At 49.6% G+C, this 26,331-nt stretch overlaps 2 protein-coding genes across 9 annotated transcripts in view; one reads left to right on the top strand and one right to left on the bottom strand.

Moving 5' to 3' along the window:
- The first annotated feature begins 282 nt into the window (after nucleotides 1-282).
- Nucleotides 283-7,285, top strand: znf526 (zinc finger protein 526). 4 transcript variants are annotated; one of them, XR_013125312.1, is made up of 9 exons: nucleotides 283-492; nucleotides 1,186-1,667; nucleotides 2,940-3,097; nucleotides 3,357-3,458; nucleotides 3,554-4,347; nucleotides 4,455-4,581; nucleotides 4,714-6,276; nucleotides 6,375-6,883; nucleotides 7,011-7,285. XR_013125312.1 is itself a non-coding variant. In XM_076991127.1 (9 exons), the coding sequence occupies exons 2-8, from the start codon at nucleotides 1,397-1,399 to the stop codon at nucleotides 6,534-6,536; spliced, it is 3,177 nt and encodes a 1,058-aa protein (XP_076847242.1). In that variant the 5' UTR covers nucleotides 283-492; nucleotides 1,186-1,396; the 3' UTR covers nucleotides 6,537-6,544; nucleotides 7,011-7,285. The 4 variants fall into 4 exon arrangements, 3 of the variants coding, with proteins under 3 accessions (XP_076847242.1, XP_076847243.1, XP_076847241.1); XM_076991127.1 differs by having other exon boundaries at nucleotides 6,375-6,544; XM_076991128.1 differs by having other exon boundaries at nucleotides 4,753-6,276; nucleotides 6,375-7,285.
- Nucleotides 7,286-9,008: 1,723 nt separating this feature from the next.
- cicb (capicua transcriptional repressor b) overlaps nucleotides 9,009-26,331 on the bottom strand; it is a 39,569-nt gene continuing 22,246 nt past the window's right edge. Inside the window, exons 3-22 of one of the 5 annotated variants that reach the window (XM_076991124.1) lie at nucleotides 22,444-22,593; nucleotides 21,973-22,129; nucleotides 18,267-18,375; nucleotides 17,960-18,142; nucleotides 17,709-17,841; nucleotides 17,337-17,515; nucleotides 17,117-17,249; nucleotides 15,839-15,936; nucleotides 15,241-15,658; nucleotides 14,812-14,901; nucleotides 14,357-14,496; nucleotides 13,544-13,689; nucleotides 12,655-12,836; nucleotides 12,089-12,490; nucleotides 11,616-11,986; nucleotides 10,473-10,627; nucleotides 10,192-10,352; nucleotides 9,874-10,008; nucleotides 9,601-9,732; nucleotides 9,009-9,500 (exon numbers count right to left, since the gene is read on the bottom strand). In XM_076991124.1, coding sequence (XP_076847239.1) covers nucleotides 9,217-9,500; nucleotides 9,601-9,732; nucleotides 9,874-10,008; nucleotides 10,192-10,352; nucleotides 10,473-10,627; nucleotides 11,616-11,986; nucleotides 12,089-12,490; nucleotides 12,655-12,836; nucleotides 13,544-13,689; nucleotides 14,357-14,496; nucleotides 14,812-14,901; nucleotides 15,241-15,658; nucleotides 15,839-15,936; nucleotides 17,117-17,249; nucleotides 17,337-17,515; nucleotides 17,709-17,841; nucleotides 17,960-18,142; nucleotides 18,267-18,375; nucleotides 21,973-22,129; nucleotides 22,444-22,593 — 3,758 coding nt within the window. In that variant the 3' untranslated portion in view covers nucleotides 9,009-9,216. Of the gene's footprint in view, nucleotides 9,501-9,600; nucleotides 9,733-9,873; nucleotides 10,009-10,191; nucleotides 10,353-10,472; nucleotides 10,628-11,615; nucleotides 11,987-12,088; nucleotides 12,491-12,654; nucleotides 12,837-13,543; nucleotides 13,690-14,356; nucleotides 14,497-14,811; nucleotides 15,659-15,838; nucleotides 15,937-17,116; nucleotides 17,250-17,336; nucleotides 17,516-17,708; nucleotides 17,842-17,959; nucleotides 18,143-18,266; nucleotides 18,376-21,972; nucleotides 22,130-22,443; nucleotides 22,594-26,331 lie in introns of all 5 variants that reach the window. The other 4 variants (XM_076991121.1, XM_076991123.1, XM_076991122.1 and 1 more) reach the window with 4 other exon arrangements.

Genomic DNA, 26,331 nt, shown 5'->3' with positions numbered 1-26,331 from the left:
CTGATTTTTAGAGATTGTGTATTTTAAGGCGATTCGGTTTTATTTGTTTTGCCTGTATTAATGTCTTCAAGTTTAAGCTTCTTTAAAAATAAATAAATTTTCAATACTTGAAACTAAGCTCTTGCTTTCCAGAAAAAAATATACGCGTAAAAATATATAACATTTAATAGCTGTGCTCAGTAATGCCCAAATCCGAGAGCTTTATTTAACAAAAACAAGTTTTTCGACTGACACCATCTGTGTCCAATCACAGCCTCTGAAAACCCTTACGTGAATGGAGGGGCGGGACATTATGCACACTGCGAAGACACGGCAGCTAGAGAAACCGTACAATCCACTAGCCTCAGCGTTTATATATCCGCCTCATTTGTACAACAGGTCGCAAAATATGTGTTTTGTTCTCCTGCTTCGATAGAAAATGCGTCGCGGAGTATCTAACGTTCCCGTGGAGGACCGAGAGCGCAACACGAGGGATTGTCGGACGGCGGAGAGGTAAGATGTGGAGAGCGGAGGGGAAAGAAGGCCTCGCCCGCTCACGGTAGACCTGGGGAGAAAAGTGAAGAGCGCCGCCTGACGACCGCCATACTCCGGCTTAGCGGAGCCAGGACACGGCGGTGCGCTCCCGTAAGCTGTGGCAAATACGGAGAGCGCCGCCAACCGCTCGCCACGAGGCAGAGGCGCGAATATAGCAGAATAAGTCCGGGAAAAACCGGGCGGACGCGCATTTGTGAAGATACACTCAGACCCCGCGTACTTTACGAGTATAGTGAACACGTTACTCAGACTCACGTTATCACGGGCAGACACGCGCTTTCTGTCGCAGCCGTGGGCTCAAGAAACCAAATGTTTATTAAAACCTTTATTTTAGGTGTATGTGAAACGCACACTTGCACAGCTAGGAAGCTACACAACTTGAGAATTGTGCTACGACGCTATTGTACAAACAGTAAATCTGTGTTTTAACGACTGTACTGACACAGAGGACTGTTATGAATCCTCTCTAAACAAGTCCACGGCAGATTGACAGGATCAGTCATTCAATAATGCACGTGGATTTGAAAAGGTGATTTAAATGCCTACGAAAAAAAACAGAAACGGATATTATCTTTTTTTTAAAAGACATATAATTATGCACAATTATTGCCCCTCTGTATAATACTGGTCATGTGTGTTTGCTCGTTTCAGGTTGCTCAGTAATCATGAAGAGTCTGACAAGATCACACGTGTCGAATTCCAGAAATGAAGCACTTAAACTAGAAGTTTCTCTTACTAAAACCTGTCCCAGGATTACAATCCCATGCTAAAGTAAACACACCGCGTCTGTTCGTCAACAGAAGTGTAGACAAAAGGACATTGACACAAAAAAAACGCATCTCGATTTCCCCGGACTGCAGTGATGATGAGTGACCAGCAGGGGGAGTATGTGGAGCACCAGTATATGTGCAGTGAGTGCCAACAGCTCTTCAGCACTCTGGAGGAGGTGCTGATACACCAGCAGATACACACCGGCACGGAGGGGGAAGACGTGGAGGCCCTTTCCAGCCATGAGGAGTCTGGGGAGAGCCAGTACCGGTGTCTAGAATGTGGCTCCCTCCTCAGGAACTCTGAGGAACTGCTGCTTCACCAGGAGCTGCACATGAGGGAGACCGGGCTGGATGCAGAACATGGTGTGTGGGTGAGAGAAAGAGAGTGAGAAAAATATGTGGGATAGAGAACGTGGAAATCCTCATAAATGCCTTGCGTAGCATATTTTGGCTGATGGAGGTTCATTATTATACATTGTTGAACTGAATTGGAAATGTGGGCTGATTTGGAGAGAAGTAATACATAAACTTTACTGAAGTGACTTAGACATGTTCTCCACGTGGTTTTAAAGTGGTCTGTGTGGTGGCGTTCAGTAGACACGTTCAGAGGTGTCTCTCTAGAACTATCCACTTGCAGTTGTGTCATCTGCAGTCACATACAGCTTTATTTATTTTCCTCCAGTCTAGATCAGCGAATCAGGTCAGCAGTAGGTCTGCAGCACCTCCACACTGAACACACTTGCTTCACACACTCTCTTCAGAAAAACGCTTCCAGGCACTCAAAGCCAAAACCGATATGCAATGGGAGCAGTTTCTCTCCCAGTGCTGAAGTTCAGCTGAATAGTGGTGTTAGGGATCGAAATGTTCATATAATGGTAACCTAGTCTAAAAATACCATGGTGTTTCGTTTGAACAACTGAACCCTGTAAACTACTTATGAGGAAAATAAGCTTTAGCTCTGTAGCATTTGTAAGCTACACGTAGTTCACAGTGTTGTTTAAGGTGGTGGTTCACAAACCGGGAATTGGAGGAGGGGCAATTGCAGGTTATGGAAAATGTATGTAATCATGTATTTTAGGTGAAGTATTTCAGAACTATCAAAAATTTGCTCACATTGTCTGATTATCTGATCTCTTATAAAACAGGAGAGGGAGCACTAACAGGTTTATGTAGAGGATTACACATCCAAATGGATTTCTATGTAGTCTCCATCTCTGTTTTTAAATAGTTGCTAAAGGTTAAAAGAGATGTGAACCACTTGCATATGGAAATGTGTTGTAACTGGGATTTTCAAAGAAGCTGACTCGGGGAGCTCCCAGGCTGTGAATGACCTGGTGTTGAATAGCCAGCCTGTAAACTGGTAACCACGGCCCTGTTTTCACGGACATGTCGCTTCACCACCTGCGGTATTGACCCGTCATGTATGCACAACCACAACTAGGTCAATTCTGAATTGATTTTACAGGTAGAAACGTGCATGTACAACGTGTCCTCCCCTTGTACATGAATCCTCAGGGTATGTACATTCAGTAAGCGTGCGGGGACTGTTCTCTGTGCTGTGTGTGGTTGGCCATGGCGGTCAGTGTTGTCGGTGCACTCAGGCTCACGGTGACCCTGATTCTGCTTCCTCGGTAGACGTGTGCGAGGTGGTGGAACCGGGCGGCACCGTGGCGGCCGTGCCGATCCACTACCAGTGTCTGGAGTGCCTGGCTCTGTTTGACACACCCGAGCTGTGGATGGCACACAGACAGACGCACGACCAGATCGGCACCCACAGCAGCATGGCCGACGCGGTGAGTGACGCACGCCCGCCTCCCGAGTCTCGCTTTACAACCGGGAACACTAGGACCGTCACAAGAGCGCCTCAGATGTTACAGAAATGTGCTCGTTTGTGCTCTTAAAATGGAGTGCATGTTGGCTCCGTGTTGTATAGGACAAAAGATTAAATTTGATAATCTAGTCTAAAGACGTCCAGGTATTTGATTTTATTTGCATGGATGTAGCAGGTGTCCTCGCTGCACAATGAGAGATTCTGGTTTGTCTTGTTGTCAGGATTATGTGCTGCAACCCGATGGCACCGTCACTCCTGTGGTCAGCGTTCAGAACCTGGTGCTAGACGAACAGAGGGCGGGACAGATCCTGACCTTAGCCCAGGTGCGTGCTGATCATTTTGTTGTGTGGACTGGTTGTTTACTGGTTGATGTGGTTGAGGGCGATCTTATTTTTTGTTTTCTTTCTTCATTCACCAGGCTCTTCGAGAGCAGCACTCTCCATCCAAGCCTGCAGCTCAGCCCAGAGCAGCCCTCCTGTCAGCCAGCCAATCAGTGCCTGGTTCCGCCTCCGCGATGCTCCGCCTCCAGTTCTGCTCCGCTCAAGCCATTGCCGATGGCTCCGCCTCCACAACCCTCCGCAAGGCCAAGCTCCTTCCTCCTCTCCTGCCCTCGGAACCAATCAGATTAGAGAACGGCATGACCGCAGTCAACATCCTCCCCTCCATCGAGCAGGCGGAATCGACGAAGCACGAGGAGGAAGAGGTCTTAATCATTCACCCGTACGAGTGCTCAGAATGCAACCTGCTGTTCAGCACGCCGGAGGACTTCCTTCACCACCAGGGGGAGCACTTCCTGGCGCAGGACAAGGAGAGCGGGGGAGCTGGGATCATGCTGGGGTACGAAGACGGCGTTGGAGGAAGAGAGGAGGAAGGAAGGAGGGATGACGCGAGGGAGGAGGGGAGCAAGGCGGGGCAGGGGAAGGGTACGGGCGGCAGGCGCCCCTACACCGCCCGCTCGGCCGGCGTGGGGGTGAACTCGGCCGCCAGCCTGCAGTGCGAGGAGTGCAAGAGAACTTTCACCACGGCCAATCGGCTGGCGGCGCACCTGCGGGTGCACGAGCAGGGCACGCACGAGTGCCCGGAGTGCGACAAGGTGTTCAAGAAGGCGGGCTCGTTGCACACACACATGCGCACGCACTCGGGGGAGGCCCGCTTCCTGTGCGTGGACTGCGGACACAGCTTCACCACGGAAATGACCCTCATCATCCACAGGTAGGTTAAGGAGGGCCGTTCACCTCGCACGTAGAGCGCAGACGCTCACCGTCAGGCACGTTTGGGCAGCGCCGCGCCATAACCGTCTCTTCCGTTTCCCCTGACAGGAAGTCCCACACGTCTGAGCCTCTTCACAGGTGCCCGTTCTGTGCCAAAACCTTCACCAACATGACCAAGTTCCTGTACCACCGCCGCACTCACACAAACCGTGAGCCGGTCAACCCTGCCTCCACGGTAACGCTCAGTGTAGCTGAAAAAAAATGTGCCGTTCTGTATGGATTAGTGGGTATTTAATGTTTGTCAAAAAAAAAAAAAAACTATCGTTTTGTGTGTGAATTGAAGCACTTGTGTGTCTTTCCTGTGCAGGTTCCTCTGACACAGCGCTTATCTCTGTCCATCATGCAGAGGGCAAGAGAACGAGAAGCTGTGTGGAGAAAAGACAAACAGGCAGCCCTCTCGGTTCCTGTAAGTGCTGAACTGGGTTCCAGCGACGCCGTCCTTGAGACCGCTGCCTTAGCCTTTGAAAACGGGATCGGTTCTGAGGATCCCGCCGCGGAGGAGGTACGGGATCCCGAGGCGATTCCGGGCAAGCGAAATCCTCAAAACTGGGCCGACTCGGAGTCCTGCGACAAGGGGGACAGGAAGCTGCGCGGTTGTGATGGCGAGGGCGATCGGACGTTCCCGTGCTCGACCTGCACCAAAGTGTTCTCCTCGCAGATCCGCCTACTGGGCCACCGGCGGACGGCCCACTCCAACGAGCGCCGCTTCAAGTGCTCCGTCTGTGGGAAGCCGTTCAAGAAGCAGATCCACCTGCGTAACCACCTGCGCACGCACACGGGCGAGCGGCCCTTCCAGTGCAGCGTGTGCGGCAAGACCTTCTCGTCGCTCGCCAACCTCACGCGCCACGGACTCACGCACACGGGCGTGAGGCCGTACCGCTGCGACGTGTGCCACAGGGCCTTCAGCCAGTCCTCCAACCTGCGTCAGCACCGCCTGCTCCACAGCGACCCCACGCCCTCCGCCTGCCCGGACTGCCCCGCCACCTTCGTCCGGCCGGCCAAGCTCGTGGCACACCGGTTCCTCCACCACCCCGGGTCGCCGGCGCCGTACCCGTGCCCGCACTGCCCAGAAGGGTTCCTCCGTAAGCGGCACAGGGACCTGCACTGCCTGGAGCGGCACGCCGCCCTGATGCAGACCTACGCCGACGGCGATCAAGATTCAGGGGTCAAAAGTCAGCAGGCGATAAGCGAAGGCGGCGGGCAGCAGGTGGCCCTTCCGCCCAAGCCGAACCTGGACTGCACGGTCTGCGGGAAGCGCCTGAACTCGGCCGCCAACCTGCGGCTGCATCAGCTCAGCCACGGGCTCGGACCGGGCCGTCCTCGTGGCTCCGCCCCCGGGAGGTCGCACCCCTGCCCGGTGTGCGGGAAGCTGTTCGTGTCGGCTTCGAGCGTGACGCTGCACCAGCGGGTGCACACGGGCGAGCGGCCGTACCCCTGCGCCGTGTGCGGCAAGCGCTTCCGACAGAACACGCACCTGCGCGAGCACCTGCGCACGCACTCGGGCGAGCGGCCGTTCCGCTGCGAGTTCTGCAGCAAGGGCTTCGTGCAGAGCATGCACCTGGCCGAGCACCGCCGCACGCACACCGGCGAGAGGCCGCACGCGTGCGCCGAGTGCGGCAAGGCCTTCAAGACCGTGTCGAACCTGAGGAACCACCGCAAGACCCACGCGCGCGCCCGGCCGCAAACGGAGCGCGCCGTACGGAGCGAAGACGTCGCCGTGGAGGACACTGTGCATACCAACGTGGCAACGGTCGCTGTGGTGAACGCTTCAGAGGTGAACCTCGCAACTGCGGTACCTGCTCTTTGTCAGCAGGGTGTCCAGCTTGGGCAACCCCAACTTATTCAAATCCAGACGTCCAGTCTGGAGCAGGTATGTAGCTGTTAGGGTTTTAACCCCTTAACAGAGTATTAAGTTGTAACTTTTTAAATGTTCTCTGATCTCTACTGTCCGTTGTTTTTAAACTTCAGACTCAAGGCACTCCCACCATCATGTGCAACGAGTTCGGGGAGACGATTGCCATCATAGAGACGAGTGGAGATTTGGCTGAAGCTATAGAACTGTACCACACAGCGCTGGAGGGTGGCGTCAACATGGAGGCCATTACTCTAGATGGCCTCCAGCTGCTGTAAGCCAGAACGTGAGTGGCTGTCCGGGTACTTGAGGCTGGACGGTTGTCCTGGTGATCTACCGCCCGGCAGCGTATTAGCGTCCCTGAGCTATCTCGCATGATCCAGTTCAGTCATTCAGCGTGAGACTGCTGTGCTAGTTGGAACTAAACTAATTGGACAGTAGATCTCCCACATCAAACTTGGGCACTAATGTCGTAGGGAACGTCCCTCCGCATCCGTGATTGGAAGCAGCTCGCCACGGCGAACCTGACCCCCCCCCGCAAGAGACTGAAGATGGCGAAGACCAGCAGGAGCCCGGATCTGGAGTTAAAGTGTTCTGAAAGAGAGCTCCATTGCAGCAGCAAAAGGCAGGGTGTGATTGCATGATGAACCCGGAGAGAGAAAGAGACGTTCCATTTTCAGGACACTGCGCTCTATTTCGGGACAATTTGTTCCTCAGAAGGGGTTGGCGTGACAGGAACTCTTTCTTTGCAGACACGGGCCTGAAGCGCTGCTCAGAAGGCGGAGCGTGGCGGCCTGAACCGACGTTAGCGCTCGGGCACAGGGATGCCTTCATTCACCGTGAAGCTGGCCCAGGGGCTCTGGTGCTGCGTGACCTCATTTTACAGACACGTCTGGTTTGTAGCAGTGTTGAATGTCATTATAAGCGTTTCTTTTTTTAATAAAAATAAGTAAATATTAATAAAAAAAAACTTTACTATGCGATGTCTCATGTCAAAGATGTAAATAAAAATTAACTGTTTGCCTCAGAGTATTTTTACTGGTGTTTCTCGGGCTTGTTAATATCAAGTGTAGCTACAAAAATAAAAAAAAAAACCCAACTCCATCTTATCACTTGCTCATATACAGTTCTGTCACGTACAGAACAGTCCCCCTTAGTCATTAGCTTGGCACATCGTTAATCAGGCTAGGGGGTTTCACTGTCCTTAATGAGGAAAAACGCCAGTTTTACCATATACCACCAGTCCCTCTGGTTTACATGCAAAGAAGGGTGCCGCTGTTTATGTGAACATTTATTTGAATACTGAGAAAAATGATACAAATGTAGAGCTTATTTGTATAAATCCTTTCACATAATTAGCAAAAGAAGAAAAGTTAATATCCATATTCATTTATTTTTTTTCCTTTGTTTTACAATTTCTGTTTCTTTAATGGCATTGTTCAACTTTTAATAATGTGTTTTGCTCCTTAATACAATGTGGGGTCGTGAGACTCCACTGGAACTATGTACAACACCAACAAGCTCTGCACTAAAAATCACGCCACGCCCGCCTCCTCCTGTTCTCTCTTCGCTCAACCTAAAGTGATTGACGTGTAGAAAGACCAATAAAGCATCAGAAGGAGGAGGAGTGGAATGAAGGATTAGGGAGGAATGCTAATGGAGAAGTTAAAACTACAACAATGCATGAGTGGGTATGTTTCAACGTAAAAAAAAAAGTGACCCTACTCTGGGGTTCAAAAGGTCAGGGTAGAAAATGGAAGCAAAGTGCCTGCTGGAGGAAGAGCTGAGTGGAGGTTTTATCCTTCTCCGTCCTCGAAAGCAAGTCAAAGTACAGTATGTAGGTTACACCCATTAGAGTCACAAGAACAATATAAGAACAGTAATGCGAAATTCAATAACATAATGACGTGTAGGTTTACGAGTTGATTTACAAATCAAGTCGTTTCTCTTTTTGAAAAAAAGTTATTAAATGTCATAATAAATTCTTAAGAATATATTCCAACATACTCTCTACCTCTTGGTTCACAATCTCACATTTACTTGAGTAAAAATGACAAGAAAAGAAAAAAATTAAATATGTCAATATATAGGGGAAGAAAAAAAATCCTTGTCCAATCTATGGCCAAAATGTGCCTGCTCACTTACCTGCTAATAACATCTTCCTTCATGGCTGGCCAATCTGCATCTTAGGAATGATTCCAGCCATGACTGGCATCTAATACAGCCAATCATAGGAAGGAGCTTGTTAATGGCCGTGCTAAGCTAGTCCCTCGTTGAGGCTCTTCAGTGCCAAAATAAATGCTCTCCATTAAAAAGTCTTCAAAAACAAACACCATGTAAAGGGGAAGGGGAAGCAAATATCAAAATATATAAGAGTCCATTAAGTCTTCATCATTTCTTAACCCCAGCCAATGGAGGCCGGCCTCGCAATGACTGGCAGTAAACCAAAGGCCTATGAGAAACCACCTGTGCCCAACAGATACTTCGATATACGTCATGTTATAAAGAAGAAAAAAAATCCCACAAAGGAATTGAATGCCCTCATAAGTCCCGCCATCGTATGGCAGCAGAGTTGACCTTTACCGTCACACAGGACAATTCCATACTCCTCAGTTCTCAGAGCCCAAAGGAAGCGTTATCATTAAAATAATGCTTTAAGTTCAAGTGTGGACATTTAAGACAATGAACAGTGGTGTGTGTGTGTGTGTGTGTGTGTGTGTGGATGTGTAAATGTGACCTTTTGTCAGTACTTTTGTAATTAAAATGTCTTTTTTTTTTTTTTTTTTTTAAACACAAAATACTGTGGAATTCAGTTTTAAAATTCTTGGGGCATCTCCCCCTCTTAACATCTATTCCACATTCAAACTCTCTCTCTCGGAGAAGAGTCGCTCAGGTCTGATCTAGATGCTGGGGGAATGATCTGGTCATCAGTCGATCCTTTCAGCTTGTCCGTCACACTCATCTGGTGGAGTCCAGCGAATCGCCTGCGTTCCTGGGCTCCTCGGAGCAGGCCTGCTCCTCCTCTCGCTCCGCCTCCTTCTCCACAAAATCGGACCCGCCTCCTCCTTCATTGGCCATGGGCCCCGAAGGTCCGGGTAAAGGGGAGTCCGAGGTTCCAGCACTTTCGGAAGGTGCGGCCGTCTGCATGATCTTCTGGCGGACCTCGCGGATCTTCAACTGCAGACACACCTTGGTGGGGAAGATGTCCGCATACCGCGCCTGGAACGCAGCTGTGGCCTGAGCTGTGGACCCCCACAGATACATCACGGTCATTATGGGAAGACCTTCCAGGAAGCCCAGTAAGTGTAATACGTGTGTGTATGTGTATGTGTGTTAAGTTACCCGAGGGGAAGAAGCCATGGTCCTGAAATAGCTGCATGACAAGGGCTCTCCTCTGATCGAGAGTTCTTCTCAGAGAGGAATATGGCACCTTATCAAACTCCAGCTCACCAAGTATGTCCTCACCATCTGTACCTGGCACCAGAAAGAGAGAGAAAAAGAGAGAGAGACAAACACACAGAGACAGACAGGCTGTGTGAGAGATGTGAACAAGTAATGGGACATCAGGAAAGCTGAAACTCGTAGGTGCTGCTTTCTGAAGCCTCTTCGGGTTACCTGGCCTGTCGAAGGTGAAGATGTCACCCTCACACTTGGCTGCACTTTTGGGCGTGTTGGGCTCCGAACTGCAGCTGGACCTGTGGCGACTCTTCCTCTTCGGAGAGATGGGGTCCTCCGTGGAGGAGTCCAGATCTGCAGGGCGACGCCAACGTCAGACACTCGGCTCTCGACTCTACAGCTGACTGAACCTCCACTCCCCGATTCCCTCAAATGCTACACCCACTCGCAACCAACCAACGGCCCTCCCAGCACTACGCGGTCAGCGTCGTGCAGATCGGCTGCAAACCCAGCAGCGGCTCCCCGGCCTGCTCTTGCCTCTCTCACCAGTGGAGTTCTTCCTCTTCCTGCGGTAGCTGCCCAGGATGGCGCGTGGCGACGTGGCCAGGCTCTGCAGGGTCGGAGAGGGAAGGACCTCCTCAGGACGGAACTCCGGCAGCTCTGCGAATCGCTCCTCGAAGTACACCTCCGACAGCACCCTGCGCTCGTAGCCAATCAGAAGTCAAGACTGTGGCGTGAGCGTGGCGACGGTTCGATTAAGCACGGCCAGAGATAGAAGAACAACGTGGCGCCGACGTTCTGGGAAGGAGGGGACTTACTTGTCGACCGAGTCGAACGGGCGCTTGAGAGGCGGGGGGCGGGCCTTGACCTTTTTGGGTGGAGCAGCGTCTTTGTCCGATTGCAGAAGGGGTGGGGCAAGTTCCGGGGCCGATGGGTGTAACGGAGAAGAGGAGGCGGAGTCTTTCCATTCGGCCTGGCATAAGAAGCACAGAGAAATCAACGAGACCAGTTCGGACTGCGTAACGTCGAGTCCCGCTCTTGGTGCTCCACATAAAAACAAACCTCGATTTCTCCTCAACTCTCAAAGACGTAACAGCTGACAGGGAGAGGACGGCAGCGCTAGCATAAGAAACTGTGAGTCACATTTTGGGATCTTTACTGCATGCGCTTGACACTTGCGTGGGAAGGACCGTGGGGGGGGAGTGATGATTAAAATAAAACAGAGGCTGGCCATTTTCCTGTTATTCCCACCAAATAAACTGATTCTGCATGAAATGAGGCCTCAGCAGGAGAGTTTATTTCAAACATTTAACCAAACCGGCCTGCCCCACAGGCCAGAGTAACGGCAGCCTGCCCCACAGGCCAGAGTAACGGCCCCACAGGCCAGAGTAACGGCAGCCTGCCCCACAGGCCAGAGTAACGGCAGCCTGCCCCACAGGCCAGAGTAACGGCAGCCTTGCTCATGCTTGATCTGCTACACCATGCTCAACTCTAAAGGTGTCCATCAAATTGGAGAGGGAGAGTTTATCATGAGTTTCTTCGTCAAGTCCTCATAGTAATTTAATTACAGTATCTCACTGTTCCCAGTGGTACAAGGACCAGTTTGAAGACTGCAGACACACGACTGAAGTGTCACTACCTGCTATTGTCATAGTGGGCGTTGATGTTTTGTGGATGTTTCAGTGAATTATGGAATTCACTTAATCTACTAAGCATAAGTCATTCTGGTCCAAATAATACAGGCCACTGTGTCACATCAAGGGGCGTGATATCCAACTAGCATATTAATCAGTAAAATCTATAATATATAGTTCAGCCCATATCACACTGTTCTTGACCTGGCAGGCATCCCCTCTGCAGATGGCTACACATGTTTGATACCACACTGTCCTACTTGGACCGACACCTGTTATTAAGATACATAATTAATAATTGCTGCTATTACGTCCATTGGCTCTTACCTCTTTAGTGTTTAAGTCCTTGCCCCGCCCACTCGCGACACCAGCCTCTCCTGTGCTGTGGGCGTCGGCCTCCGAGGAGCAGTCGTCTGGAGGGCCGGCGGTGGGGGAGGCCGTCTCGCCCAGTTGGTCCACCTCAAAAGAGAAGGAGCTGCTGCTCTCCCGCTCTTTCTCCGCACGCTCCCTCTCTCTCTCCTTCTCGCGCTCCTTCTCCCTCTCTCTCTCCTTCTCTCGCTCCTTCTCCCTCTCCCTCTCCTTCCCACGGCCCCCGCCATCATAGCAGCCCACGGGGATGTTGGCCACCATGGCCTTCACCTTCTGAGGGGGCCTGGCGGGGGCGGTGGGGGGTTTGGGAAGACTGGGTGCGACCCCTGCTGGAGCACAGATGTGGGGTCAACGAGATGAGCGTTAATACAGTGTTTCTTTTTCCAAGTAAAGTTCTGTATAAAATGTTCAAAACGTTATAGAGACGGTACCTGTATGCGAGGGCTGGGCCGGACTGCCAGGCTGAGCAGGCAAGGACGAGCCTGACGGGGGCGCCGTCGAGCAGCTGCTGCCTTTCCCAGCGGCCTGAGGCGGGGGCGGTTTGTCCGGCGGCTGCGTGTACGCGTGGCCCTCCGCCGTTCTCTCCGCATGCGCCTGCCGCTCGGGGAGCACAGGGGCGTGGCCCTGCCGGTCTGAGGTCACCGGGGTCAGCGAGGTCGTCAAGGCGTGCTTGGGGAGGAGGTGGGGGGAGCCGCTGGAGACGGTGTAGACCACGCCGGCCGGCACGGTGGGCGCGGACACGGCCGGCGTGACTGCGGCGGGGGGGTAGATGGCGGCGATGGCCGGGTGTTGGTTGGCGGGCTGGGCGGGTGCGAGAAGAGGAGGCTGACCCGCTGGAGCAGGGAACAAAAACATGCGGTTGGCGGCAAAAAAAAGCATCCCGGGGCACCGAGAGCCCCACGCCGCGCCCTTTGACCCCCGCCTCAACCCAGTGCTTAGTTCCGAAAGGTCACCGTGGGGTGAGAGTGCGCGACCCTGGCGGGACGCGTACACTGACCTGCTATGAGCGGCTGCACCAGAGTCTGGCCTGGGTGTGCGATTGCCGTGAAGGTCGCCAGAGAGGATGGCACGTACGCTGAACCGGGTGTGGGAGGGGCCGTCTGAGAGGCGGGGCCTGTTGTTGAGGATACTAGTGGGATAGGGGAGGGGCCTCCTGGAGTGGACTGAACATAAGTGATCCTGAGAGAGAGAGAGAGAGAGAGAGAGGGAGGGATGGAGGGAGAGGGAGGGAGGGAGGGAGAGAGAGAGCGAGAGAGAGAGAGGGAGCGAGAGAGAGAAAGGGAGGGAGAGAGAGGGGGAGAGAGAGAGAAAGGGGGAGAGAGAGGGGGAGGGAGAGAGAGAGGGGGAGGGAGAGAGAGAGGGGGAGGGAGAGGGGGAGAGAGAGGGGGAGGGAGAGAGGGAGGGAGAGAGAGAGGGGGAGGGAGAGGGGGAGGGAGAGGGGGAGGGAGAGGGGGAGGGAGAGGGGGAGGGAGAGAGAGAGGGGGGGGAGAGAGATGGAGGGAGAGATTGAGGGAGAGAGAGAGAGGGAGGGAGAGAGAGAGGGGGAGGGAGAGAGAGAGGGGGAGAGAGATGGAGGGAGAGATTGAGGGAGAGATTGAGGGAGAGAGAGGGAGGGAGAGGGAGAGAGGGAGAGAGGGAGAGAGAGAGAGGGAGAGAGAGAGGGATGGAGGGAGGGAGAGATGGGCATTGAAGTGTTGGAGAGTCCACAGTCAGGGCCAGTGTGTAGTACTGCAACACTGGGCAAGTGTAGGAGTGGTGAGAGGGAGAGTACAGAGCTGGAGTAGGTGTGTGTGTGTGTGTGTGTGTGTGTGTGTGTGTGTGTGTGTGTGTGTGTGTGTGTGTGTGTGTGTGTGTGTGTGTGTGTGTGTGTGTGTGTGTGTGTGTACCTCGTAGGTGGGGGCGGCAGCAGCACAGCTTGTGAGGGGGTAGAGCCTGGGGCAACCACTGTGGCCGTTCCCATGGTTACAGAGAATGGACTCCCGGCTGAAGGAAGCTGGGACTGGACAACGGGCATCGGAGCGATCTGAATAATCTAGAGGAGAGGAGGAGGAGGAGAGAGGAAGAGAGAGAGAGAGAGAGAGAGATGGAGAGAGGAGGAGAAGAGGAAGAGAGAGAGGAGAGGAGGAGTAGGAGAAGAGAGAGGAGGAGGAGTAGGAGAAGAGGAGGAGAAGAGAGGAGGAGAAGAGGAAGAGAGAGGAGAGGAGGAGGAGGAGTAGGAGAAGAGAGAGAGGAGAGAGAGGAGAAGAGGAGGAGAGAGAGGAGAAGAGGAGGAGAGAGAGGAGGAGAGGACAGTGGAGAGAGGAGGAAAATATTTGAATGGCAGACAACCCAAAAACAAGCTTCTATACACAAGAATGGTTTATAGTTTGAATGCTAAAGGTGCACACATGAGAAGTGTTGTTATCATGCGTTCTTTATGTGTTCTTTAGTTTGGACTTGGTGTGCAAATCTTTATACTGTACTCTTCCATTCAAGAATGAACACACTGATCATTAAAATGCTGAAAGACATGTGTTTGTTGTGAATTTTCAAGTGTGTTCTGAGAAATATCTTGCATGTTTTGCGGTCTACATACCACTCAAATCTGAATACACTTGTTTACATAAAAGATTTAGTCATTTCTCGTATTCAACCAAAATAAACACAAACATGACGGGTCCAGTGAGTTAAATGTTGAGGCGTTTGAGCGCGTTTCTCACCTTGTTTCCTGTCTGAGCTCCATTCTGGACAGGAAGAGGAGGGGCCACCAGGGGAAACGGCTGAGATTGGGCGGGAGCAGTCCTCACAGTTGCCATGGGAACCAGCATCTTGCCCTGTAAGACTGGGGACTGTGTTTGCACTGTAGAGAGAGCGAGAGAAGGAGAGAGAGAGAGAGAGAAACACACACACACACACACACACACACACACACACACACACACACACACAGATATAAATAACAGGAGCTTCAATGCTGCACCTTACCTACCGATCTCCAGAAGAGGCTACAGAGAAGTGTCAGTATTTTACATAACAGACAGAGGTAATGTTAGGTTATGTTACTAATATCTCAAATGTAAAATTTTCTTAAGAAGTCATTTTATCATTCTCAACTATCACTCTCAACAATCTTTAACGTTTTCTTTTAGTAACATCAACTAACGTTTTTCCTCACCTCTAGGTCCTGGGCTGACGACACTCACTGCAGGGCTGGATGGGTATCCTGACTGCTTCCCATTAGCCAGTGCGGTAAGTGTGGGAGGAGCTGTGGGCAGGGTGAAGATACTGGTTGGCTGGCTGGGCTGCTGAGGGGAGGGGCTCTTAGGGTTGTTGGCTGAGAGAGTAGGAAGGATGTACTGAACTTGAGTGATGGGTTTTTGGCCTGTAGGGGGTGCTAGCGAGGCAGTGGGCAGGATGTGTGGGAGAGGCAGAGTCATGGGGCCGTTACTCTGAGGGGCTGTGGTCGGGGAAGCTGGACCTTCAGGAGGGGGTGTGATGAGCTGTACAGTGGGCGGGGCCTGGAATGTGCCTCCCAAAACTAGATTGGTCACTTGACCTCCACCTGTAGTTACAGGAGTGGGCGAAGACGAGGAATAGTACCCACCCCCTCCTGCCGATGCCCCGCCTCCCGTGGCTCCGGGTCCAATAAGCAGCTGCGCCTGAGGAATGACGGGTTTCCTGTCATGAGGTGACTTGCTGGCAATTGGCACCGGGGTGCTGACGACGGGACGCACCACGTTAGTGACGACGGTTGAGGCCACCCTCACTGCCCCCAGGCCCAGCGCTGAAGACACGCCTCCCCCCACACTGACCGAGACGGCCTGACCCGATGAAGACGGAGTCAGGAGGTGAGGCTCCCCTCCCTCCGCCTCCCGCCGATCTCCCTCTCCTCCCTCCATCGCCCGCCTCCTCTTGGAAGGCGTGTCGGAGAAGTGTCTAGAGGACGGGCACGAGGACAGAGACAAACTGCGCCCGTGTCCCGGGCCTGCTGACGAGGAGCAGATCACAGGTGCAAAGACTCTCTGTCCGAAAGCGAGGGGGTGGGGGGGGGGGGGGGGGGGGGGGGGGCAAGAGAAGCGATAATGAGGACACAAAGAAAGCTCAGCCTCTTAAATACAGTATTATGAAATTCCAAACTCTGGCAGTGTTTCAAGTGCAGGGGGGGTGGTGGGGGGGGGGGGTGCAGAGGTGAGAGACGCTACCTTGCGTTCTCCTTCTTCCCCGGATCCGTTTTCGCTGTCGCTGTCCGTCACCTTCTCCTTGCACTTCAGGTCGATGGCGCTGGCGGGGTAAGGGTCCTCTGTGGCGGGAGACACACGCCTTCGGGTTACTGATCGACTGGGGAGATGAGGCTCAGTAAAAGGCAGGAGGCCCGGGCGCTCGACCGACACGTCCTCGCTCCAGGTGCGCCTCCCACGTGCAGGTGCATCCCAACCGCTACCCTTTCGATTTCATCCCTCCATTCGCAGAGCTACAGCACTGCCCATAGCCTTCAAGGTACAACAGCCAATAAAATGACCAGCGTACCCTATACGTTGCCCTAATAGGGCATCGGAGGTCACATGACCGTCGGCTTCAGAATCGCCACGATTGTGGCTTCATAAAAGCAGTTTGGCCGGTCTGATGGCAAACCGTCTGAGCAAACCGACAACTCTGCTCTTCTAAGCACACTCTCTTAATTGCCTCGTTTAAAAGGTCTTGTTGCTGAAGCACAATTAATAAATAAATAACTGTATGGGTCTAATATTTACGGTTCATGTTTCCAGCATTTACCATTCATTGGTAGCTTGTTTACAGCAGAATTATATTTGAAGTAAACTCTGATGATTAACGCTGAGAAAACCTGCTCGGGTCTCCCAACACCCTTATATTAACAAAGACGTACGCGAGTCCTCCGACTCCATTACCAAGAGCTGAAACAATCCTGCAGAAACATTTCAAAGGAACTGGAGAGGTGGCTGTGAAGAACACCCAGACGCCAGGAGGCACAGTGGGTGTTATGGGGGGAACATTCTGGAAATTTGTCCTGCTAAATCTAAAATCCTAGCTAAAAAAAATCCTGATCTCAAAAACTAATGTTCACTTTTTCATACCTTCATTACAACACACTCTCATTCATCTTATAAACTGCTCTCTTTTTCAGACAACGCTTTATCATGAGTTCTTTTTCTGTCCTTTAAGATTAAACACGGATTAAACTTCTTTTTCTATTCAGAACAGAAACTGAGACTTTCTTGTGACAACAGGCACTAAATAAAGAAGTGGCTAAATAAATCACGCATAAAAAAAGGATCTTATTAGAGAAAATGCATAAAGAAAGGGAAGGATAGATGGAGAGATAGATCAATGGATGGGCTGACAGTCTTTGAAACCTCCGCGAGAGATACATCAAACAAATTAAAGACTACAAGCAGGAGACAACAAGCTTATTTCCATTAGTGCATGTAGCGATGGGTTCGAGTGAAACGACGACGACTCACCGATGACATCGTCGTCCCCCTCCTCCTCACAGATGACCATGCGCTCCTCGTCGCTGGTCATGTCTTCACTCACGCCCCTCTGCACCTGAGGAGCAGCTCCTCGCCCCGCAATGTGACTCCCGTCCCCGCATATCTGCGAGAACGCAAGCCTCCGTCAGCAACGTCCACGAGACGCCCGACAACCCGTATGCGGTCGTGTGCATGCGCTAGCTAGGTTTACCTGCGCGAGCTCCGCTAGCACCTGAGGGTTGCCTCTCTCAGTCCTCTCCAAACTGTGCACTGCACTCTGGGAGAAGGCCCTGGGGCGGGCATGCCCCTCCCCTCCAGCCCGCTCTGACACGCCTACCATCCCAGACCCCGCCCCTTTGAGCTCCGTATTCAACGACACAGATGGAGGCTCTGCAGGAGAGGGGCAAGGGTGATGAGAACAGGAACACCAAAAGTGCCAATTGAACCCAAATGTTTTTTTTCCGCTTTATTTTTTTGTGTAGAGGTGTGATTATCGTCAAAAAGAAGAGTATAATAAGAGTATAATCAGCACTGCGGCTTAGGGACTCGCACACACTGCTGCTCCTGCACTCTGAAAATGTACCGGTTGTCTCCGACATGCTCCTCTCCCTCATGTCCTTGCCCCCGGCCGCACCACGGCCCTCGCTGCTCGACTTCTTCCTGTCCTTGTTGCACCATTTCCAGTCCGGGTGGGCTTTAAAGTGGGCCTCCTTCACCTGGGGGAGGGGGGCGGGGGGAGCGGGGGAGGGAGGCGGAGTCACGGAGGGCCGACGGAAAACACCTCGGCGCGCTTTAAAGGCCGTGGTACCTTTAAAGTGGTCGGCGCCGCGTTACCTGGAAGGCCAGGTCGTGGTACTTCTGCTTCTCCTTGGGCCCCAGCGCGTACCACCACTCGCCCAGGATCTTGCTGACGGTGCGGTTGTCCTGGTTGGGGTGGCGCTGGTGCACCAGGGCGCGGTGACGCTTGCTGAAGATCATGAAGGCGTTCATGGGCCGGCGGATATGGTCCTTTTCCCTCTGCGGAGGGAAGGAGGAGCAGAAAAGACACAGAGGGCGCAAATGAGCACGGAGACCACAGGCAAGAGTCCGGAGCGCAAGAATGCGTCGTGCCTGCGTTCCTGCATGCAGCCTGCAGGCCTACCTTGCCCGGGCTGTTCTTGTCGTCTTTGGGCAGGGCACTAAGGGACTGGGACCGCCTTTTCCCGGGAGACGCAGAGACTGGCGGGTCAGGGAGGACACCGGGCAAAAACCTGGACATGCACACAAATCAAGAGTTCTGAATGACCGCCGGGCTGGCTTACTGTGCAACAGTACGTCTATATCACGTCCACTTGAGCGCAGGGTAATCGGACAGGCTCCCCTGAACATCTGGTATTCTGGAGCCACAGCGCACACATGAAGCCCATATGATCCGCTTTTCCTCTACAGCGTCCTTTGCACACGGCAGCAATATTGCCATGTTATGGAAGCTGAACGCGCTGGCCGCACTCACTTAAGTTACAGGTGACCTCCACACCGGCCCTGAGAATGACCCGCTGTTGTGGGAGGAGGTCAAAGCTTCAAACCTCAACACCACAAGTGTAACGTCAAACCTCAACAACAGGAGTGTTAGTCATTAGTGTAATACTGAACCTCAACAACAGGAGTGTTAGTGATTAGTGTAATACTGAACCTCGACAACAGGGATGTTAGTGATTAGTGTAATACTGAACCTCGACAACAGGGATGTTAGTCATTAGTGTAATACTGAACCTCGACAACAGGGATGTTAGTGATTAGTGTAATACTGAACCTCGACAACAGGGATGTTAGTCATTAGTGTAATACTGAACCTCGACAACAGTGATGTTAGTCATTAGTGTAATACTGAACCTCGACAACAGGGATGTTAGTGATTAGTGTAATGTTGGTTTAATGACGCTTTGCATGCTGATGATTCGATTCAAACGTTACTCAGCTGAGGGCGACTCAACTCAATCTGACGCTATGAAAGGTGTTTCGTGAATGCTGGGAGTCCCTCAGGCACAAAAGAACAAAGAAAAGCACATACAAACCATGTTTGCTTAAAGGATATACTATGCAACATTTCCAATCGTCTGGCCTCGGTGTCAAACACGGGGCTTCGAGCAACGAGAGGTCACAACTCTATTTGGTTATAAAGTCTCCATTTCTGTAGTTTTTATTTACATGGAGACACTGCAGATGGTGCAACAACAATTCAGCTGCAAAAACTCGTTTTCTTCAATTATGGATGAATCTTTGAATAAAACTCTAGGCTTCTAAATACATCCAAATCTTCACAGTGTCTAACTAACTCTAACTAAACCCTAATCCTAAAAATGACTATAATTTGAAAAAAGTTCCAGTGTGTGTGGTTGGCTGGACAGGTGTGGGAAGAACATGTGTGTGTGTTTACGTCTGAGCCAGCGACGCCCTGATTACCTCAGGGCTAGTGTCTGTCAGGCTAGCAGCACTAGCACGCCTCGAAAAACACTACCACAGCACCAGCATTCATTTCCATTCTGCCCAAGAACTGACCTTTTGAGATCTTATGCTGTAACTATTACTGGAGGATGAATGCAGTTCAACTGTATTTTCAAGTGGATGAAGAAACTTCTTCAGATGTAAGTAAGTAAGTAAAATACATTTATATAGCACTTTTCACAGGCACAAGCCACAAAGTGCTTTACAACGGAAAATAAAATAAAATAAATCAAAGACACAAAAACACACACTATAGAACAGAAATAAAATACAGTGTACAAGGTCAACGGCTGCAACCTCCACCACTAACTAAACGCCTGCGTAAAAAGGAAAGTCTTTAGCTGTTTTTTAAAAGTATCTACAGTGTCAGCTGATCTTAAATGTGGAGAAAGTGTGTTCCACAGTTTTGGAGCAACCACCTTAAATGCTCGGTCTCCACGAGTCTTTAGACATGAGCGTGGCACAGACAGTAAACTCAGGTTGTTTGACCTGAGTAATCGTGATGAAGTGTAGGGGTGGAGCAGGTCAGCGACATACACAGGAGCTGTGTTGCGTAGTGCTCTGTATGTTAAAGTTAAAATCTTGAACTGGATCCTGAATTCTACAGGAAGATGTAGATGGTCGTGTTTTGAATAAATGTAATAAATCATGGGTAACATGCTTCACTATATGCACGTGCCATTACACATACAGGATGGGCATGAATGTGAGTGTCTGTACATCTGTCTGTGTGCTGTATGTCAGTAGGTGATATAAACTGAATAATTAATGGTCAAAGAGGCTCATCAAGAGGGAAGAACTATCTGCACATGTGGGCTTAGAGGCAAGATCCAAATCCCTGAAGGGAGTGATTACGAAGTAACTTAATGTGCTATTTCAGGTGCATATTTGCATACGTCTGCTCATCAATGAGAGGGAAAGTCTTTCCGTTTAGCATATTCAGATGACGGCTCGTTATTGTGAGAGGCCTTGCAAGTCCTCTGCTGTCACTCATTATGCGATGGACGCGCAGTCACACATGCACGCACCAAAACACGCACGTGTGTGTGGACGGAAGAGAGATAGAGCTCATTCGTTTTCTCTCTTTACGTTACCATTGTGTCAGGCTGACTACCCAGGAACACTGCACTCTTGGGAAAAGTTTTCTTGGTAAAAGTTTTTTTTGACCTCAACCCTACCACAATAGATCAGCAGCACACACTGGATAAAAAAAAAAACATAACAAATGACAAAATCCTCGTGCATTGTTAGCACACCACATGACGCCCAGCCTGGTGAGTCTGTGAAGTGTTTTAATCCACAGCTGCACTCCACAAAAGAAGACTAGAATTTTGAAAATGAATGATTAACATTTGCTTTCAAGATCAAATTTGTCTTATTATGTAAATGTACAAAATATTCAGTTTAATATTTAACACATTTTAATATTAAATATTCACATTTAAAAAATGTTTAAAATATTCAAATATTTTGGCAACTTGACGAGTTTGTGGAGCCTTTTTTAATCGTTTGTCTGTGTTCTGTTCATCACTGTACATCATTTACTCAAACGGACAGACTGGCTAAGTAAGTAGGTTTTAAGGTAAGGTCATAGATTTTAATCTACGATAGTTGTGTGTGCGGGGCTGAACATTTCCTGCTACTTAGGAAGCCCTAAGTGATGTTGAATGACCTAGCTGAACCAGAGGCTACGAGCTATAGCTCAGCACGTCCTATGTCAACAAGCAGAAAGTGGGCTTTGGTGCAAACAAACATGCAAATGTGTAACAAGCAAATATTATCTGGTAATGCCAATCTGTAAGGTTAAATACTCACAGAACACGGAGTTGCCCACTTATGGACAAGAAAAAATAAGCAGGTCTACTAAGCAAACATGGTGGGCTTGAGAATATGGTTGGTGGACCATTTTCCAATTTTATTTTCTTCTGAATATCCAGAAGCACTGGGACATAACCGAGCACAGACAGAATTCATCCCGTACAACTTTAGTGCAGTTGACATGTCCTCTCACCCTAACCCAAGGCATGTCCTGACTGAAGCTAACTCACCATACATACACTCACTTCCTGTTTTTCTTTCTTTATATTGCCTCATATTTGAAAGGAGTAGGAACAGCCCAGTTCTGCTGGTCATGATGTCTATGTATCATTTAATTTGTTCAAAATTTTTGTAATTCTAAGTGAATTACTAGTAACAGAATTTTGTCATTCTAAAATGTTTAACTGAGTTATCCAAATTTGACAATAGTACTTGCTATCAGCTAAATGCCCCATATTTATAAAGCAACTCTCTTCAGCTTCTAACACACACACACACACACACACACACACACACACACACACACACACAGCTGGACTACTCACGGATCATCTATGTCACTCTCCGTTTCACTGTCCGGCCTCTCTCTCTCTACATCCCTCTCTCTCTCTGGGGGAAGGTCGTCGCTTGAGGGGGCTGGACGTGAGGGTAGGTTTGCTGCTCCCTCAATGATCTCCTTCTGCACTGACCCGCTGTGGGACTCTAAGCAAGGAAAAGCGGATTGTGCTTGCCAACCTGAGAAACTTTTATCAAAGTGTCTCACCTGAAACCTTTTGATGTGGCAACACTAAGAGTTAGCTGCCACATTAGGTAATGGGTACATTACAGATGATAGTGTTACATAGTGTCTCAATGATCATTTGAGAAAACCAGATAACACAACCAAAAAGGACAAATCCAACCACAAGACAACATTCCATGCAATAATATTCATTTTCATTATTTAAATTCCAAAAGGTGTACTAAACAGCAGTTTTCAGTGATGTTCAAACAGCACAACTAAAAAGACAATTTACCTTTCTTTAGAGTGCTAGCCTGAGAATGATTGACAGGCTGCTGGCCCTCACCAGGCTGAGCCGATGGATCTGATTGGGTGGGTGCCAGGAAAGGGACCAATGAATGCCAAGGGAACACTGGAACCGATCTAGGCTCCACATTAGTCCACACTACAGAAAGGAAAAAAGACAGGAGTCATTCTACTCCGTCTGAACACCTAGCAACTCAAAACATTAACACCTGGAAGTCGAGGAGCCAGGTTCTGATTAATAATGATCACGATAGGCTCAAGTCAATAATCATTACAGAATGTTCTCAAAATGTAGACATGCATATGTATAAAGATGTTTTGCTTCTGTGTGAGAGTATAAGCTTATAATATAATCTATTATACCACATTGCAATAAGACACATGTCTGCCTGTGGCTTGATCTACATAAAGATATCAAATAAAATTCAGAACCAGTTGACAAACCATTTTGTGTAAAATATACAAATGAGGTGGGATGTTATATGTAATGATCATGCACAACTAATTAAAAGGAATTCCTCAAAATAAAAAATATCATTTTGATAGGAATAAAGTGAGGATAGTTGAGACTGGATATACAATATTAATATATTCTTGCCAGCATTGGCACTGACTGCTTAGATTTGATTCATTTAAGAAAACCTGTAAGTCACGTCCATTTTGCAATTAATACAACTGTATCACTAAAGTGTTATGTTAGAAGTTGCTGTGGCAGATAAGGTTAACAGAAAAAAACTGCTAAAGAATGAGAGTAACTAACCAAACATGCTCAATCCTTGGCGGAGATATTGCGGGCTTTCCGAAGAAAACATTCTGGAAAAAGTATCTTTAATCTCTTGGTTTTATAGAAACTTCATTAACACGCAAGAAAACTTCCGTTATTGTGGAACTTTAATTGTCCATTTGGTACAAAACAATACGAATCCTCTCTAGTAAAAATGCAGCATCTTCGTGATCGGTGTCCTTGGCAGGTGATGGTCAGTCCGTGAGCGAAAATAAGCGGCCATAATTGATTATACCAGCAACATCCGACCTAGCGAGCTAGTTTGGGAACTGCGGTGCAGCATGTCCCTCTTACAAAACGATGAGTAATAATCTTTGGGCAGTTACATTTTAAACACAATATTTTAATGGCTCAGACAAGAGTGCATCTAGCGAGCGATCGGCGCGCCTAACCGAACTACTGACACCCGCACAGACCCGGGCTGGCTGGGCTCCTTACAAAACACGCATCGCTTTTAAAATCACAAGGCATGGGTGAGGAAACGTTTTAAGCGTAACAACCGTGAAGGCCGATCAAACTGTTTTGTAAACTGATTCTCGGCGATGACTTTAGATTTGGAAGATCTGCATTATTTTTTTGGTCCGAGTGCCCCTAACGCCCCCCCTCCTCTTCGTCTGTTTGTTTACATTCGCTGATGGACGCGGCGACGTTAAGGTTAAGTAGGCCGCTCGGGCGACCACGGCCTCGCGTACGGCAGCCGAACCCAACCTCGAGCCTATGTCCAAACTAGTTTTCTGTAAAAACAGACGCATGTGACATACGTAAAAAGACTATTTACAACAATAACAAAATATTAGTCACCGTAAAGCGATACTTAATTTGATAACGTTTATCTTTGTTATTAAATCAATTGTCAAAGCAAGGCTATGTTGTAGCTGAACTAGCTCGATAGCATGTTAGCATGCTAATCACATCTACCACTGCCAGCCTGTTCTGGGTCTGATCCGACCACGCTGCGTTTTTTTTTTCTTCTTTGGATTGTAACAAACTACCGTACGAACTTTTCAAATAACCCGATATATCAAATATCAAAGGTTCAAAAAAATAAGGCTGACATTGTCAATAGAAAAATTCGTCCCCCAATTGGATATTCACATGGCCTGCGGCAAATCCAGCTAGCTGGACAGCTCGGGCATGGAGTCAGATAACTAGCGCACGAACACCACTTCTTACATCCGCCAGCAAACTTTATACACCCAACAACGGCTCGGGGACTTTGTGGCCACCAAAGTACTGATATGACCAATGTTAAATAGATTTATTTTAGTCTTGTGAACAGTGTCGTAAATCTTTAAAGCACAAGAAATGTGTGTCGCTTGCGTTCACTGAGACTGCATGGGAGACTAGCCGCGGTTTCAGCAGCAGCAGCGGCGGCCCAGACGAGGCCGGCCCCTCGGGAACGCCCCTGGCCCGCTACCCGCGCCGCCCAACGCCACCGGGGACACGCAGCCCGCCGTCATTTCACCGCAATGTTCCCTCTATGCATCTCCTTACATTTTAAATGCAAAGAAAGTAAAAAACGTTATTTGTACTTGACTGTAAGTATATAAAAAATGTCTTAGGTTGACCAAAATAGAAACCTGGCTCTGTTACATGTGGGAAACATCGATAATCATCATAAACACACAGTTGCGCTCTTGAAGCCCAACGACCCCTATATTAGCTACAAAACAACTATGAGTAATATATGGTACACAAAGTCTCACAGACTTGCCCTGTGAGATGCTCTCAAAATGGCTCACAATAATACTCAGATAAAACAATAACGTGTACTGTTACTATGTTCTAACGGAAATCACACCAACCCTTTTTAAGTTTTCGCTAGTTAAAACAAATACTAATATTGTGCATCTGCTCCACACAACAGACCGTTCTTCAGTAGTAGACAGCCCATGCCCTGCCCGTGGCGGCTGCTCTTTTCGCTTGTGGCTCCCGGCAGTCTGTCCTGTTAGACACACCGCAGTTCCAGATGATGACTGAGCTCAAATGTGCACAGCGTTAACACGGAGAAAAAATGAAAGCTGACATATGATCAGGATTCAAACGAATTCCGCCACTTCTCATTCTAAATACCTTCCCTGTGGCACCCCCTCCCCTTCACACACCGATCTGAGTCAACCTCACCTCATCCACAAGGCTAATCGACCAGAAATGCCGCCAGTAAACTCTCCCTATCAGCTTGTCAGGAATATCATGTGTTTTTCTTTTTTTTAAACAACCTTTTAATAAACGTCGACTAAGATCAACTCCCCTGCCCTACACCTCCGATGACAACGCGACGAAGCAAAAAAAAAAACCCAGAAAAGAGCAGCAGAGCAGAGATGCTCCGGAGCGATGCTGAGTGGAAATGACGGATGTGAAGTGTAGTAGCAGCTCAAGTCCAGCGCGATCCTCCCGCAGCAGGGCCACTCCGCTCCGCCGCTACCCGCCGCGGCGTCCGGGCTCCTCCGCGCACACTGGGTAGGTGTTCGTAGTAGAAAACTCGTTGAATCATAACATCATTCATTTAGCCTCGACTCTTCCCCTCGATTTCTCTCCTCTCTCGCTTCGCGAACCCTTTCTTTCTTTCTCTTTCCCTCCCTCTTCCTCTTGTTGTATAGTAGACTGCCCCCTTTCGTTCCAACAGTGCGTGTCAACCTCGCCCAGCCCGTGACCCGCCTACACGTCTCCAAACGCTCTACGATTGGTCAGCGCTGCAGCCTGCCACAGGACAGACCCCGAAGCTGATTGGTCACACGGTGCGGTGGAATGTCAGTCATATGCAAATTCGATTGTCCTGTAGTACGTCCCTGGACCAGCAGTCAAACGAGCTTTTGAATATTCTATGTTGTAAAAAAATAAAATAAAATAAAAAAAAATCTGGGGCACAATTTTTCATTGGCTGATTCTTTTTCGACGTTGGAGCTCGCGCCATTCTATTGGCCCAAAGGTACAACCTGACAGGGTCAAATTTACATGATCCCGCCTTCATAGCTTTGCCACTGGTTACTTTCAACAGTCAGTGCAATATCGATTTAAGAGATCGCAAAAAGAAATAACAGATCGGTTCATACAACTTGGTCAAACTAGCTTTAACTACCTAACCCTACCTAA

This window comes from Brachyhypopomus gauderio, unplaced genomic scaffold (assembly GCF_052324685.1).
Source record: "Brachyhypopomus gauderio isolate BG-103 unplaced genomic scaffold, BGAUD_0.2 sc81, whole genome shotgun sequence".
NCBI classification, from domain to species: Eukaryota; Metazoa; Chordata; class Actinopteri; order Gymnotiformes; family Hypopomidae; genus Brachyhypopomus; species Brachyhypopomus gauderio.
The sequence above is the reverse complement of the archived record's forward strand: the minus strand, read 5'-3'. Positions and strand labels throughout refer to the sequence as shown.

Excerpts from the sequence above, each read along its gene's own strand:
- znf526 (XM_076991127.1), top strand. The coding sequence starts at position 1,397 with ATGATGAGTGACCAGCAGGGGGAGTATGTGGAGCACCAGTATATGTGC. Across the intron at positions 3,098-3,356 it reads ACAGCAGCATGGCCGACGCG|GATTATGTGCTGCAACCCGA; the intron begins GTGAGTGACGCA and ends TCTTGTTGTCAG. Across the intron at positions 6,277-6,374 it reads AGACGTCCAGTCTGGAGCAG|ACTCAAGGCACTCCCACCAT; the intron begins GTATGTAGCTGT and ends TTTAAACTTCAG.